The sequence below is a fragment of the Sinocyclocheilus rhinocerous genome, unplaced genomic scaffold, assembly GCF_001515625.1.
Source record: "Sinocyclocheilus rhinocerous isolate Xijiao unplaced genomic scaffold, SAMN03320098_v1.1 scaffold604, whole genome shotgun sequence".
Lineage (NCBI taxonomy): Eukaryota > Metazoa > Chordata > Actinopteri > Cypriniformes > Cyprinidae > Sinocyclocheilus > Sinocyclocheilus rhinocerous.
Window position 1 is genome coordinate 588,898 of NW_015658518.1, and position 15,740 is coordinate 604,637.

A 15,740-nucleotide genomic window follows, 5' to 3' on the forward strand; every position below is an offset into this window, starting at 1 on the left:
CAGGAACCGGTATCGAAGTCAAGGTATCGGTATCGGTATCGGTATCGAAATTTTTTGAACGATACCCAGCCCTACGCAGAACATTCACGATATTCACATATTAAAAGAGTATTTTTGTTGCTTAATATTCACAGACACTAGTCCATATTGTGCTTTGATTTAAGTGTACTGACCTACTTTTGATTTATTCATCCAAAATGTAGCAAATTCCGTGACATTCCACATTATACAGTAAATTCCATTTTTATGACTGGATTCCACGATTCCGTTTGTGTTTTCCTCATCGCGGAAATTGTAGAGCCCTACAATATCCTTGTGCACACTATAGTAAATTAATTGACTTTTATAAATTTGAATCTTAATTTCTTTCTTTTTCTCCACACAGCCGTGCTATCAAGACCAACCAGGACCTTCTCCCTGAAACGCCTTGGATCAACATCTTCTACGATGACTTCTGGGGGACACTTCTCACCCACAGTGGTAGCCACAAGTCCTACCGCCCGCTCTGCACGCTCTCTTTTCGACTCAACTACGCCCTGGGTGGCATAGATCCCTGGGGTTACCACCTGGTCAATGTGGTTCTACACTGCACCACGACCGCCCTGTTCTCTAGCCTCTCAAGCCTGCTGCTGGGGTCGGGTTGCTGGAGCCTGCTGGCCGGGCTTCTCTTTGCCGCTCACCCCATCCACACCGAGGCTGTGGCGGGCATCGTGGGCCGGGCCGACGTGGGAGCCGCCCTCTTCTTCCTCCTGGCAATGCGCTGCTACATACGCCACTGCTCCCTGAGGACGAGCGGTGCCCATGGATGGAGTTGGACGTGGGTCTTGGGCACCTTGGCGTGTGCTTCCTGTAGCATGCTGTGGAAGGAACAAGGCGTGACGGTGCTGGCCGTGGCTGGCATGTACGACGTGTTTGTCTTCAACAGGTTGAAGCTGCAGCAGGTTCCCGCGCTCTTCCAGAAGGTAAACAGCCTTTATCCACCATTTGGAAAACCAGCTGTGTTTTTATATGCGTGTATCTGATTTCCTAAACTCTTGCTGTGTTTGGAGGAGCCCAGCGATGTGTGGATGGATAGTGCATGTGTGTGCTGGTGGATAATTTGTTTAAAAGTACATATGTGGTGTTTGCTTTCCATCGGGATGAAATTTGGAAAACATTTTGGCATGTATGTTCAACTCAGTGAACCATAACAAACCGTAACGTTTTTTTTCTTCTTCGTAACACTAGAAAAATGCAAGAGCGGAGAGCAATCAAATGAAAATTGGTGTTTATTTGGTGTATTTACATACATACATCTGGCCAGAGATGTTTGTGTTTTTGCTTGGCAGCACACAATGACCTGTAATTGCTAGAAAATGTTTCTGCACCACATCAAATTTCGGCAACCTTATTGCAACTATGTTCACCTCCTTGATTTGGAGTTTGCTGAAGGCCGGCTCTTTAAATTTAAATGACCCGTTCTGCTTTCTCAAACTACCGTTCATCCGAACCCGTCATGGGTGAAGTCAGTCCCCAGTAAACTCCTGTTTTTAATGAACCCTTTATAATTGGAAAATTTTTGAGTGAGGCCAGAAAAGGCCTGGCTAACGTTCTGAAATTGTTTTATTAACAGCCAGAGTGCAATCGTAACAAATGCTCCTTTAATGACGTCTAATGATGTGGATGTATTGTGTTTACATGAGAACAGTAATTAGCGAGGTGATCACTCATAAATAGCAGCAGTCAGTGAGTGTGTGAAACGAGGTATGGTGGAGAAAGTAAGGACAGGGAAATCAATGATATTAGAAGGATTGCATGAAGTGATGCCTTGCTCCTTAGTTTGCAGATCTCTGCTCTTCAAGCAACCGACCATCAGGTCGACTTTTGCTCAACCCTGGCTTGTCAAGAGGATTTACCATCGACCGTCAAAACACACTGACATTCATAACCATCAGCCAGTCAGCACACACGAAATTGACGTGTGCACAAATGGGACTGAGAATTACAGACCCATTGAACTCACATGCCGGAGTGTAAAGTTTTTTTTTTTTTTCTCTCTCTCGAATAAATCGAATCTAATTAATGTTTGCATTCATGTTCATCAGAAATAATAAACTACAATAAAAAACTACTTTTTTATTGTAACTGTTGATATTAAAAATATATTGGTCGCTATTGATTATTTAATTGCCCATGCCTGTTTCTTTCATTTTGTAAGAAAATTTCATTTTGTTTCATTTTCTTTCATGTAACGCTCATTTAAAAGGATAAAATTAAAATTTTGTCATGTTTACTCACCCTTGTGTTGTTCCAAACCTGTATGAGTTCATTTTTTTTTTTTTCATTTTTTTTTTTTTTAATGTAAAAAACAAGATATTTTGAAGAATTTTGGTAAGTATACAGTTGCTGGTAGCCATTGATTTCCATAGTATTTTCTTCCCTACTATGGAAGTCAATGGCTACCTGCAACTGTTTGGCTACCAACATTCTTCAAAATGTCTTCTTTTGTGTTTAGCAGAAAAATTAAACTCCTACAAGTTTGTAATAGCTCAAGGTTTGCATTCTCTAGGTATTTACCTGTTTTTTCCTTGTTTATCTGTCTGTATTGCTTTGTTTGCTTAATTAAAAAAAAACAGCTGAAGGTTGAGAATATGATGACAGAATTTCCATTTTTGGGTGAGCTATCCCTTTAAAGTTAATCTTTAATAATTTAATAATACTGTTACATAAACAAATATACAACAATCATACATTTTTCAATCTGTAACTGAAAATTGTGTGATGCATAAATTATTTTCTTATCCATTTAGACAAAATAGTAGTATATTTTTTACAATACAAAATAATATTGGTTATCGGCCATAACATGAAAATAATTAGGCCTATTGCTTTTTGTATAAGCCAATTTCAATATTATCTTCTACCTTCCAGCACCTATAGGTAGCTGTTTAGATTGAGATTACATCATTTATTCTTTTCAAAATGTATTTAAAATAAATGGATGATGTGCATTTTATGTGTGTTAGAGAAAAAAATCGTGCTCATAATGAAAGAAATGCTCCTTAAAAAAGGCAATTTTGGCCCTTAAATTTTCTGACAATGTACATTCTTGTATGGTTTGCGCCTACAAGTGTATTTTGAACCAGTGCTGCTTCTCTTCTCATCACAATGGCCTGTGACATGTCAGAGGGAGGCCAGTCTGTGATGCTGTCTGCCTCTGGCTTCTTCATAGACTACAGCAGACAGGCCCTATGATGGCACATCACTTCAGCCTGGGAAGTCTGGCCTGTAGGTGACAAAAGAGCATGATCTCTCATATCTGACAGCTCTCTGTGCTCTGATTGACCATCTCCTCATCAATCATCAGCTCTTCTATCAGCCCCAGCTGTCATTTTAACTATATTAAGCCGTAGAGTAGAAATGCTTTGCTCCACAGAGTGTCAGAGAGCATTCGTTTGTCCGCGAGCCCATGTGCTTCACATATCCTTTCTGCATCAGGGCCCGGCTGTGTTTTCACATTGCTGTCATCCAGTTCAACAGTATTAGCACGTTGTCAGAGGCAAATAATTCCAGATTTTCCTCTTTGAGGAGAGACTGTGTCACTCTGACTTACGGCAGCTTAGCGTAAAGTAGAGTCGAAGGGGAAGCCAGAATTACTATGTAAACATATAAGCATCAAGACGTCTACGATCCGCAAGCCCAAGGACAAATACCTCTCATCTGCCAGGCGGCGATAATTCCAGAGATGAAAGCTGGATGGGTTTTAGCGAGGAGACAAACTGCTTCGTACATCCAAGGGCCTGAAGACTCATTCGCTATAATGAGACGATAAACTAAACGTGGAGGAATAAACTAAAAAGCACCAGCGTTTAGATGTTAGAGCGCATTCGTCAATGTGGCATAATAAACACGTCTATAATTCTCTTTGCCTGGTGCTGTACATTTGGTCTGTGGACTTGCTTAATGTATGAGGCATAGAGACATATTAATGGCCACTCCTCGTCCATCCATATTAAATGTGTAGGCTTGTATGAGAATAGCGATGTGATCGTAAATTGGGCCGCTTATCTGATTGTGGTATGCAGTTTATGACATCATCCAATAGCTTTATATCAATGCTAAATCATAATGTCTGCTATAAGTAAATGCTCTCTGGGCAGCTGGATTCAGGACGATCACTTATGGAGATAGATGGTGCATTCGATTCAATTATCTCAAGTTTAAGAGGGTCTGGTCGTTGTGAGGCTTCTAAACTGCATTAAAGTGTTTCTTAGAATCTCCCTGGTCTGCTCAGAATACTCAATTTATTTCCAGTCTTCTCTTGGATGCCACATTTAATTTGATGTTTAAAAATGAGGCTTTAAGAAATGGAAGTTCAGTCTGTTTAATATGCGATATTGTTTGTTGGTTCTTCATCTGAAAATGTCACTTCAAGGCAAAAAAGATTGTGGTTTTCATAACATAACCACATGATGACGTTGTGGACAATTATGTTAAGGACACACAATATTAAAGTTCTGGACAATACCGATAAGCTGTTAATTATTTTTACGGTTTGTGTGATAGATAAATGGATGATTTGAACATTTATACACTGAAAAAAAGGTGTACAAACAAATTTTTACTATTAGAATTACAAAGAAATAATGTAACAGTGTATTAAACATTAAATTTTGAGGTAGAAAAACTGAAATAATATTAAGTAAAATGTACTATAATAGTACTTTGGTGTCTAAACTAATTAAAGGTGAAAAACTAAAATTGATTGTTTGTGAATTTAGGCATCACAACATTGCATAATTGAAAAATGTACATGTGTTTTAGATAACAACAAGGTAATCTGTATGTAAAAATATACTTTAAATGAACATTTACAATTAAATATTCAACATCAGCCAGTAACGACAAATATAGATAAATGAGAAAATCTTAATATCCAATATGGTGCTGATATATCATGCATATGCATCCCTCAATAATGCTCATTTCCAGCTTTAAAATTCACCTGACTCTTGTGAAATAAGTTTGATAGCTGTATTACCTAAGCTGGGTTCGGTTATAACGGCATGGCTATTTTTCTTCAGCCAATTCAAAAATGGTGAGAAAAATAGTCATCCGACCTTAACTTCTAGGAGCATTTTTTTATTCTCTTAAATTGTAACCCAGTGTCACAAAGTCTTTTTCCATATCATTATAATCATTCACATGCTAACGCTCTTTTGCCTGGATCGGAGTGTAATGGTCTGGCTACACATTCCTCACACCTCTGCTGTCTCACCGTCGTAATGATAGCCAGACAGACTGATCTGCTGTGAATGCATAATGAGTTCTTTCCTCTCTTTCCATTAGAACCGTGATTCCATTACCACTGCAAACAGTTGTATTCTTCTCTGTTTTTGAGGCTTTATTAAGGCATTATTGTTGAGAAAAATCACACTTGCATTTACAGGCAATTTTGGGTAGCATTTTACTTATGTACTTCTGGCATGTTGGAAGTAATTTAAAGCTCTGTTTTAAAACCTTATGAGCTGATTGACTGTTTGCATCATAATCATGGAGCCTCCTAAATGACCAATTTGAAACACTGTTTCACACAAAATTCACAAAAACACAAAATTCAAACACTGTTTGAATAGGCAGCATGTCTGTGTGGCACACAAATAGTGCTCCATGTGGGATATTTGACTCAAATCATTTGATTCCAATAGAGTTTGACAATATCATGTTGCTAAGCCAACAGTAGGATAAGTAAATATAGGAAATATGCTATGGTGCTTTAGAATAGTGATCGACCGATATTGATATTTTATAACCGATACGATACCAATTATTTGCGTGTTTATGTGCCCGATAACCGATATGCAGAACCGATATTTATTTACTGTTATAAAGTAAATAAATGACTGAGTGAAGTAAGTCCATACTTCACTTTGTTTTTTCCTCCTTTCAGCAATCTTTAAAAAAAAGTGTTGAAAATTACCAGTCCTTCATGTTAAATTTAATCTTCATATTACAATAAAAAAAACATTTTATTTAAAGCATCAGCAGCAACACTAATATTAACAATAAGCAAAATAAATGTAGAAGGTCTAATGTTTTCAAATGGAGAAAATAAATAAATGAAAGGAGTACATGAGAAAGACAGAGAATGAGTTAAGTGCATAAGCACATGTTGAGTTAACAGGGAGCTGCGATCTAAGCGCCTTTGGCAGCATCTCCCTCCAAAGCTCTTGGGGGATTTTTATTGAGAGTCCTGGTAGAGCTCTAGGATGCTTTTGGTCATTGCTCACCCTTTTAAAAAAAGCCTCCACGCTCACGGCCAATCAAAGTATGCTTGCTGAGATGTTTTACATTGAATACTCGCAGATTGACGTGGATTTTCAAACTTTATCTGTAACCTTTAGTCTAAAATTAAATGAATTTTTAGAGCAGGTCCAATCTGCGTTACAATGAATGTAGGTTTTTAACGTTTAGCACTCACATATAGCATTGTTGGCACCGGCAGCAATTGCATTTATGGTGTAATCAGTTTATCTTTGTGGAAAATGCCATTTTATTAGCTCATTTTCTGGAACAAGTTAATAGGCTCATTTTCAGGGAGCTGCGATCTAAGCGCCTTTGGCAGCATCTCCCTCCAAAGCTCTTGGGGGATTTTTATTGAGAGTCCTGGTAGAGCTCTAGGATGCTTTTGGTCATTGCTCACCCTTTTAAAAAAAGCCTCCACGCTCACGGCCAATCAAAGTATGCTTGCTGAGATGTTTTACATTGAATACTCGCAGATTGACGTGGATTTTCAAACTTTATCTGTAACCTTTAGTCTAAAATGAAATGAATTTTTAGAGCAGGTCCAATCTGTGTTACAATGAATGTAGGTTTTTAACGTTTAGCACTCACATATAGCATTGTTGGCACTGGCAGCAATTGCATTTATGGTGTAATCAGTTTATCTTTATGTGGAAAATGCCGTTTTATTAGCTCATTTTCTGGAACAAGTTAATAGGCTCATTTTCAGTAACAGATACTGAAGTTAGATACAATTAGCGCACCACGTTTGGCAAACGCACCTTTCAGAATGAGATCACAATGTTTATTCATCAGCATTAAGCTGTAAAATGTCTTTCCTGAGGACTTGGCAATTCTGCCGTTTTTCCACAGTACAAACAGCATTGTTGGTAAGCTAATAAAGTAAACGTGTGAGGAGCATTGTGACATAATTTGCATGGCTTTGTGCAATACAAAAGAAAAGAGTTTATCAGTTCTTCATCTTTTTATATTTGTGTTATAATTCAGTGCATTGTTGATTTAGTATGCAAAATTTGTTAGGAGTCAAATCATCCAGTCATAGAGAAATATGAAAAACAACTATTTCATAGTGCAGTTGTAAAACATCAATGACAAGTATACAGTTTAGTATATACTGTAAATAATATATGCAACATGTGAAATAGTGGGTGATAGTCAAAGTCAAAATTATGAGATATTAAGGTTATAATTATGAGATAAAATATTTATATATTTAAAAAAAGAGATGAAATATGAGACACTAAGCCATTATGTGATTAAAAAGTCAAAATTCTGAGATAAAAAGTCAAATATGGCATGAGTCGCAAATTTTAGATGCATGGTCATAATTATGAGATTTAAAGTTGAAATTGAGATACTAAATCAAAATTGACATTTAAAATTGAAATGTAGATACTTAGTCATAATTATGAGATTTAAAGTTGAAATTGAGAGACTAAGTCAAAATTATGAGATTTAAAGGTGAATTCGAGATGCTAAATATCTAAATTTTGAATTTTAATCTCATAATTATGACCAAGTCAATTATGAGATTAAAGCGTCAACATTGAGATAATTGACTTGTCATAATTTTGATGTTTTATTCTCTTAATTATGATTGTCATAATTATGAGATTTACATTTGAAAATGAGATACTAAGTCATAATTCTGAGATTAAAATGTAAAAATTCTAAGTCAGTTTTACATTAAGTTGATTATGACATGAAAATTTGATTTATCTCAGAATTTCAACATGTCAGAATTTTGGCTTTGGATCTCATAATTATGACTTGGTATGTAGTAATTTTTACTTTTTTTTATCTCATAGTTATGATGTATGAAAAAAATAATGTTTTTCCATATGTGGCAGAAATGGGCTTCCATAAACCAGTTATATCATAATATTGTTAAAAAAAAGTCTGATTACATGTATCAAAAAATACATTTTTATTAAAAAACTATTCTAAAACCACTAAGAAAATCAATGAAAAGTCATTTTGACTTCACCATCACCAAGTAAAGGCAATGAGAATTATGCTTTAATTAGGCATGTTTTTACCATCTTTTTCCCGTAAGAGCATTGTGGTATTCGATAAGTCAAGTGGTTTAGCGTGTGGGTGGTTCAGTTGGAAGGAAGCCCTGGTATGTCAATGAAGCATGCGTTAAGTTCAGCTCTGGGTGTGTGTGGCTGTGTTTAAGGGAACAGGTGTGAATTCATGACATGGCCTTGTGTGTACACATGGACACGTATGCACATACACACACGCAGATGGTATGCGTATGCTCTATTGCCTTCTGTCAGTGTATGATGAAGTGATGCTCTGTAGGCATCATCCCATACAGGAGCACCTGCCCACCAGGAGCACAATTGTATTGAATTCTTTTGTCTGTTTTTGTCTTGTTTTCTGGTCTCTTTTTACATCAAATTGGAATTTGAATTAAATAAGATGATATGCTCTCTGTATGCATATATCTGTGCATATAGGCATATCACCCTTTGCCCTCACTCTTTCACACTTCTTTCAAAAGAGAGAACTATCCAGCACTACCTGTGACATTTAAGAGACAGGAATTGCAGAGATGAAGACAATGTGCGAAAAGATCCAAATGCATTTAAATTTCCCTAACACACAGCAAACAGATCAGATCAGCATAAAAGGGTGGAGTCTGAGACTAGAGGGGGTACTGGACTCTCCAGTGCCATCGCCACATTGTTTGGACTCATCTGTACAAGAGTTGAAACATCAGTTTAGTTTTAATATCTATATTTGAACAAACATTAGTTAATCCCCAGTGAGAGATTTATTTATTTGTTTGTTTGTTTCAAATTTTTATAAAAATATTTTTAATAGCAATAATAATACAGTTAATATTTGTATAAATATTTTAATATAATATTGTAAATTTGTTTTACTGATAATAATAATAATATATATATATTTTTTTTTTTTGTAATAATAATAATTATTATTATATTTATGTTTTAAGGCTTCAGGGGTTGCAGTAAACTTATAGGGATGTCATCCAAAATAACCAAAGTATCTTCAGAAGTGGAGCAATTTAATAATAATGTTGCATATGTATTTAATTTTTTATTTTATTTTATTATTTTATTTTATTTTAAAATGTATTTTATTTTATTTTATATGTGAGATGTGAAAGCAGAGAGTTTGAGATATTACAAGTATTTATTTTGTACATGTGAAAATGTGTCCTGTATCTCTGCCTTTTCCTTGTCGGTTTTAATTTGTATTTTCAGCTGCTGTTTAGTTTGCAGAGAGATGCGTGAAAAGCATTGCAAGGCTTCATTGTTTGTTTTTCCCAGAGTTGTGCGTAAGAGCGCTCAGATCCAGTGATCTGTCACAGCTCCTCTATATATAGTGCTCTGTGGTTACTGTGTCTGAGCGGCTCTCTCCTCTGCTGTCTACCCTCAGACTCGAGTTAATGCATCTGGAAGCACGAGACTCGCTCTTCCCACACAAACACACAGCAGTGTAGATGATCCGTTGATAATTTGGAGATATCTAGTATGATACATATGATCATGTGATTGGTTTTGGCTGACCTGGATATCTGACGCGCTTGCTTCACCTTTGAATGAACTTATTCAGTGTTGCAATAAACACATAATATAGCATTGGCTTTGTTATGACGGAGGGAAAAAATTTGTTTAGGTTTTTGTACTCTAAAACACAAAATCACAGAAAATCCAGTGACTTCAAATCAAATTTTTTCTGTAATGCATGCACAGAATTTATAATGTGTTTATTTCTGAAAGAATATGATAAACTACTATAGCAAAAAGCTATTTATCTCCTACCAGAGGAGTATCTTATTAAACTAGCGACTGCAAATAAATTACTTGCAGATTAGCTCATTTTATTGTTTCTGCTCATAATTTCTCACTCCCTAATTATCAATTAGCATTATGCTCAGCCGTCTCGCCCACTCATGTAATTACTCGTTCAGCGAGCAGAGCATCTGGAGGTCGAAATTAGATTTGTGACCTTCATCTAAAGACCTGCGCGAAGAATCAAGGCCATGCTGATGTGATGTTTGCTGTGAAATGTTTCTATCTTTATTGATCGTGTGCTGCATTGCTCTGCAAATCCAGATGGTCCTTGAGGTGGCGTTTTAAAGGGCACTTCTCACACGCAGCATCTTCCTGAAGATGCACAGTCCTCCTGAGGCGGTGCTGCCATTTTACATTTCTTGCTTTAGCTAAATGGCACGATCGTTGAACCATGCATCCATTTGGCTGCATTCAAGGGAAACATGTCCGGGGGTTGCACTTTAGTTTGCTTTTTTTGTCTGGCTTAAAACTGCTTTTAGGAATTTGTTTACTCGTAAAGGGGCCACATGCTGCACTTTTGTAGCATTTTATTTTTCCCCCTAAAATCCACTTATAATGTTAGTCAAGGTTCTTGCACAACAAAAACAATGTTGTTGTACATTACCATTTCCCACCTTACCTTGATATATATAATATTTGACCAACAAATCGGCATATTAGAATGATTTCTGAAGGATCACGTGACACTGATGACTGGAGTAATGATGCTGAAAATTCAGCTTTGCATCACAGGGATAAATGACATTTTAAAAGATATTAAAATAGAAATATGTTATTTTAAAGTGTATAATCATATTTCATGGTATTAACATTTTTACTGTACTTTTGATTAAATAAATGCAGCATTGGTGAGCTTTAGAGATTTTAAAAATCTTAATTTTTCCAAACTTTTGACTGGTTGTGTACATAATACAATTGAATGACTGTAAATATCACTGGAATTAAAAATTAGCGATTATACTGCACTTAAAAATTAGCGCTTATACTGCACTGTACAAATTGTTTATTAGAGTTATTATAGATTCCAACTGTAATGAATTCTAAATGACCTTTTTAATTTCCATAAAAGCATCTGGGGTGCATGGGGAGGAAGTTTTGAGTTCTAAAAGTCTATGTATTGCTACATAGTAATTGCGAACTATTTCATTTCAAATGAGCAAAATGAATCCTGGTTTTCAATTTGATGTCCCCTTTAATACAAAGACCTTCATCACTGCAGCAGCAATCAGCTCTCTGTAATTTAAAGAAACCACCTATGATCTAACCTAAGTGAACTTTGAGTGTGTAAACTAAAAGGTTTCATTTAATGATTGCTAAAGGTTCAGATTAAGGCCTTTTTTTCTAAGGGCTCCACAGATCTCTTAGCTACGCTAAGCACTCATTTCTATAAAACCAAGAGGGAGAGGAGAAATATGAATTTGTGTTCATTATCATAAAGAGGCAGTTTAAACAGTGTGATTAATGATCACAGGGACGTCTGCGGGGTAAACCTACTCTTTTTCATTTCACATGTGTATATTTAGTTGTTTATGCTAATGTGCACAAGAAGAGGTTGTATTCTCTACAGCTGTTTTCTCTCATCTTTCTCCAGCCCTTCTCTAGTTCTCACAGCATTATTATAGTCTTTTGAGTTTTGTGGACGTGTCCCAATCGCTTGCTTCTGTACCACTTCATAAAACCATATGTAATAAAGAGGAAGCTTCTGCAGTTGCCAAGCAGAATCTTTCATTTAGCTTGATTTTTGTTTACAAATTTGGTTACGAAGATCCGCTTCTGACTTGATCCAATCCGAAAACAACATTTAGTCAAAAAAATTAAGAAATTTGTTGAGAACACTCAAAATGTCTATTTTCATTGCAACTTTCCTCAGTAGATCTTTTTTTACTGTGCAGTATTCTGTATGTTGTGAGTAGGCCTAATCTTGGTCCATTTCGCATGTCTTTGTTGTAGCACACTGGAGTTATTAAAGTGCTGCAGCAGAACCATGAAGCATCTACTCATGACATGAATGCTAATATTGTTTAGAGTGGAACGACTCCATTTTTCTGTAATGTCAGAGTTGGTTGCCACTTTAGCTGTATTTCAGCGCTGTGATGTTTTTGTACTGTAGAGCTGTCTTTCTGATTTAGCTGTAATTCAGCAGCAATGTAGCACACATGACAAAATGAGAACAATGTGAGATGAATATCATTTCTTAGAAGTATGCTTGAACACATACAGAATAGTTCGCCCAAACCTCAGCGTAAAGCTCTCTTGTATTATTTGTTAGTAGTTTAGATGAAATCTGCAGAGGCTGTAACAAGCTAAGATGCTCAGAGAGGAAGCCAAGAATGCAGGAAAACACCACCAAAAACAACAACAAAAAAAAAAAGCTGTGAAAGGATTTATTATTCCCACACTCTTTTCCATTTCCAATAATAGTCTCTGCCTCATTTATATTTTTATTTTTGTTTTCTCTCTCCGTATCTTTTTGGCAGACATTTGCCCACAGAAGCAGGAGTTGCTCTTTTATTTTGCTTTTCTCTTGCTGCTTATAATTTCCAAATATAGTGTTTTTTTAATTACAGACTTGGACTAGTTGTCTCTGAGGAGTACATTTCTGTTGCACAGTTTTACTTACGGATTTTAATCCTGCACGAATCCCTTGTCAAATACTGAAATTTCTTGTTCCAGATTCATTATTGATTCTGAACTTTTTCCAGTTTTCTGGGTAATGATGAGGTAATGATGCTCACATTAAGTGACCCCTTCCCTTAATTATATACAGTAATGTTATAATAGCATCGCACAGAAATCTTGATTATTTCAGTGGGTTTCAATACCCATTGAAAATAAATAAGTGCATTTTACATATCTTCAGAGTTTTATTTTGATTTTCAATCCTTAACTTCTATACAAAACACTAGTTGGTGAAAGGAATAGTTCACAAAAATTAATATTCTCTCATCACTTGCATGTTATTCCAAACCTGTATGACCTGCTTTTTTCCCATATTATTGAATGTAAATGGTGACCACAGTTGTCAGTGGTCTCCATCCACTTCCATTGTATTTAAAAAAGGCAGTCTTACATGGTTAATAGTATAAATATAGCCAGATTGAGTCTTGTTTTGTGTCTCACAGGATGAGTCTCAGAGGCAGAAGTCTTTGTACTGTAAGCCCTAATGTAAACCGTGGGCCGAAATAAGCCTTTGTTTGGGTTGTAGCTGCTGACTGGTTAATTTATTGTTGCCTGTCCCCTCCGGTCCAGCACTGGTCTGGCTGAAGATGGAGTGTGGTGTTCAGGAATCCATAATTTCCTTAGAAAGGCTTTTAAAGCTATGTCTTATGGGAACTTTTAGCATGTTCAGGTTCTTTATATGTACTTAGTGCTAAGAAACAGTTGCTGGGAACATAGAGTAAAGCACAGTATGACCTCAAGGTGGCCACATGCATGTACACAAACAGGCTGCCATATACCACAGCTTGTCATATGGCACTCAATCACATCCAACATGTTTTCTTTGGTCAAGCGCAGCCAGTGTAAACAGCCGTGGATTTGCTATACGTTAATGCAGCGACAAGGCTGGAAGACATTATAACCTACACAGCAAAATCACAAGTCCATGTTCGTTTCACATTATTAGTTTCGGAGAGCTCTGCTGACGGTGCACAGGAGGTCTCACTCCACACCACAGTCCATCCAAACTCTGCCTTACTGAAAGTGCTAAGTTGTGAAGCTGCAAAAAGCCCGAAAGTAGTTTTACCTGAGGAGATAAGGTTAGTTAAAGGTCCCCTGAAATGCTTAGAAACACACAGCGTTACTCTGTGTTGACGTCATTTTAACTGAAACAGGAAGACAGGGCGGGATATATCAAGCAGCCCGTCCCTTTTTAAAATAGCCAATAGCGTTCGTTTATATCACAGCTTGGGCTAGAGCCGTTCAGAGCTGTTGAGCTCCATAAAGCAGCATTTGACAGGGTATGCCAGCCACAATCTCATCCATATTGCTATAAAATATAGCGCTTTATATGTATTTTTTACACTTCTCATTCATTTTGACCTCTGTTGTTCTTCATCTTAATTAATACTTTTAATTAAATATGTAATGTTGTAGTCACATTTATGTTCATATTCAGAGTATGTGACCTTTCATAAATCCCACATTAAAAGGATAGTTCTCCCAAAAATTTAACTTTTCATCTCTTGTACTCACACTTATAAAATTCCACACTTGTATGATTATCTTTCTTCTGTGGAATATGAAGATTTATTGAAAGTCAAAGGGGTCCAAAACAACAATGGCACCCAATAACAGAAAAAAAAATTAAATTAAATAAAATGCCCTCTTTTGTTCTACAAAATAAAGAAAATGCTACACAATTTTATTTTTTGGATGAACCATCAATTTTAAAAATATGACTACAGAAATCTCAATCCCATTCAAATCAGTACATGAAATCACAGATGTCTTGTGTTGATAATTTTAACTCAAATGCCATTTTGGAAACGTGTCCAGCCTAAGGCTACGTCCACACGAAGCCAGAGCTTTCCCTATCCGATCTTTTTTTTTCCCCTCGTCTCAAGAAATATCTGCGTCCACACGAAACCACAAAACGATGTAGTTTACATGCCAGACCAGTATGTGGAGCTGTAATTTTGCCACAGAGACACACTAAAAACGGAGAAGAAGACTTGTACTATGCGCATAAACCTTGCGCGCGGTATATATACATATACAGCTAAACGCGTCTCCGTGTGGACGGGGCCTAAGTATGTGGCTTAATATGCTAGAGTTGTCATTTTCAGAGTGGACTGGGGTCACGTGGTCCATTAATTTGGTGTTTTTTTTTTTTTTGCAGAAAGTTCTCCTTGACCTTAGTGACCTCTAAAAGGGATGAATCAATATCTTGTAGCTGCCACTGAGGATTGTGGACACACAAACATGCTCGCCGAACCATTCAGGCTAAATAAACAACAGCGATTTAGGAAGCAGAAGTTTATGCTAGGAGGTCTCTCTGTGGCTGCACTCAATAAATTTTTCACAGGGAGCAATTTTGAGTTTGAATAGATTGAGGTTTCTCAATCTCATCACTTTATTTACATTTCAGATTTTCCTCTTTTGTGGTTAAGCTTTATATTTTTGGGAAATGGTGATGCATAGCTGCAAGGCATTTCTTTTGGCTACCCTGGAAAACTCGAATACATTGGCACATAGGCCTAAAAATCCTTCAAATGTCATTCTTCTCCGTCTATGATCAAATCGGACTGCTGACCTGGCTGAAATACCAAGAACAGTTTAGAAAGCAAGCAAACCCAAGGCCAAAATAATTTCATCTTCAACTTTTTGATCCCCTTTGTGCTTTCCACAGTTATGGCCTTGCTAGGTAATAAATGTCTCTCTTTATTTGTTAAATATAACGTTTCATATTCGCATCGGCTTGAAGGCGAGCTCTGCGTGACTCTATACCTGCAATTCAAAGATTATTACTTTCTTGTGATAAATCTTCATATCCTAATCATCCTTTATTATTTTCCTCATTCTTTTGCAAGTACTGCATTTCTGTTCTGCTTAGCATTTCACAGCAGGGCAAAAAAGAACTCAAACATTCACCTTGAGAATTTAGATATCTGTTTGCCGTTTGAT

General features: G+C 36.5%; 1 protein-coding gene across 1 annotated transcript in view; it reads left to right on the plus strand.

Moving 5' to 3' along the window:
• The window catches only part of LOC107722480 (transmembrane and TPR repeat-containing protein 2-like), a 119,895-nt gene that overhangs the window by 63,448 nt on the left and 40,707 nt on the right, over nucleotides 1–15,740 (plus strand). The window contains 1 exon segment of the mRNA XM_016530837.1: nucleotides 386–962. Within this exon segment, the coding sequence (XP_016386323.1) occupies nucleotides 386–962 (577 nt within the window).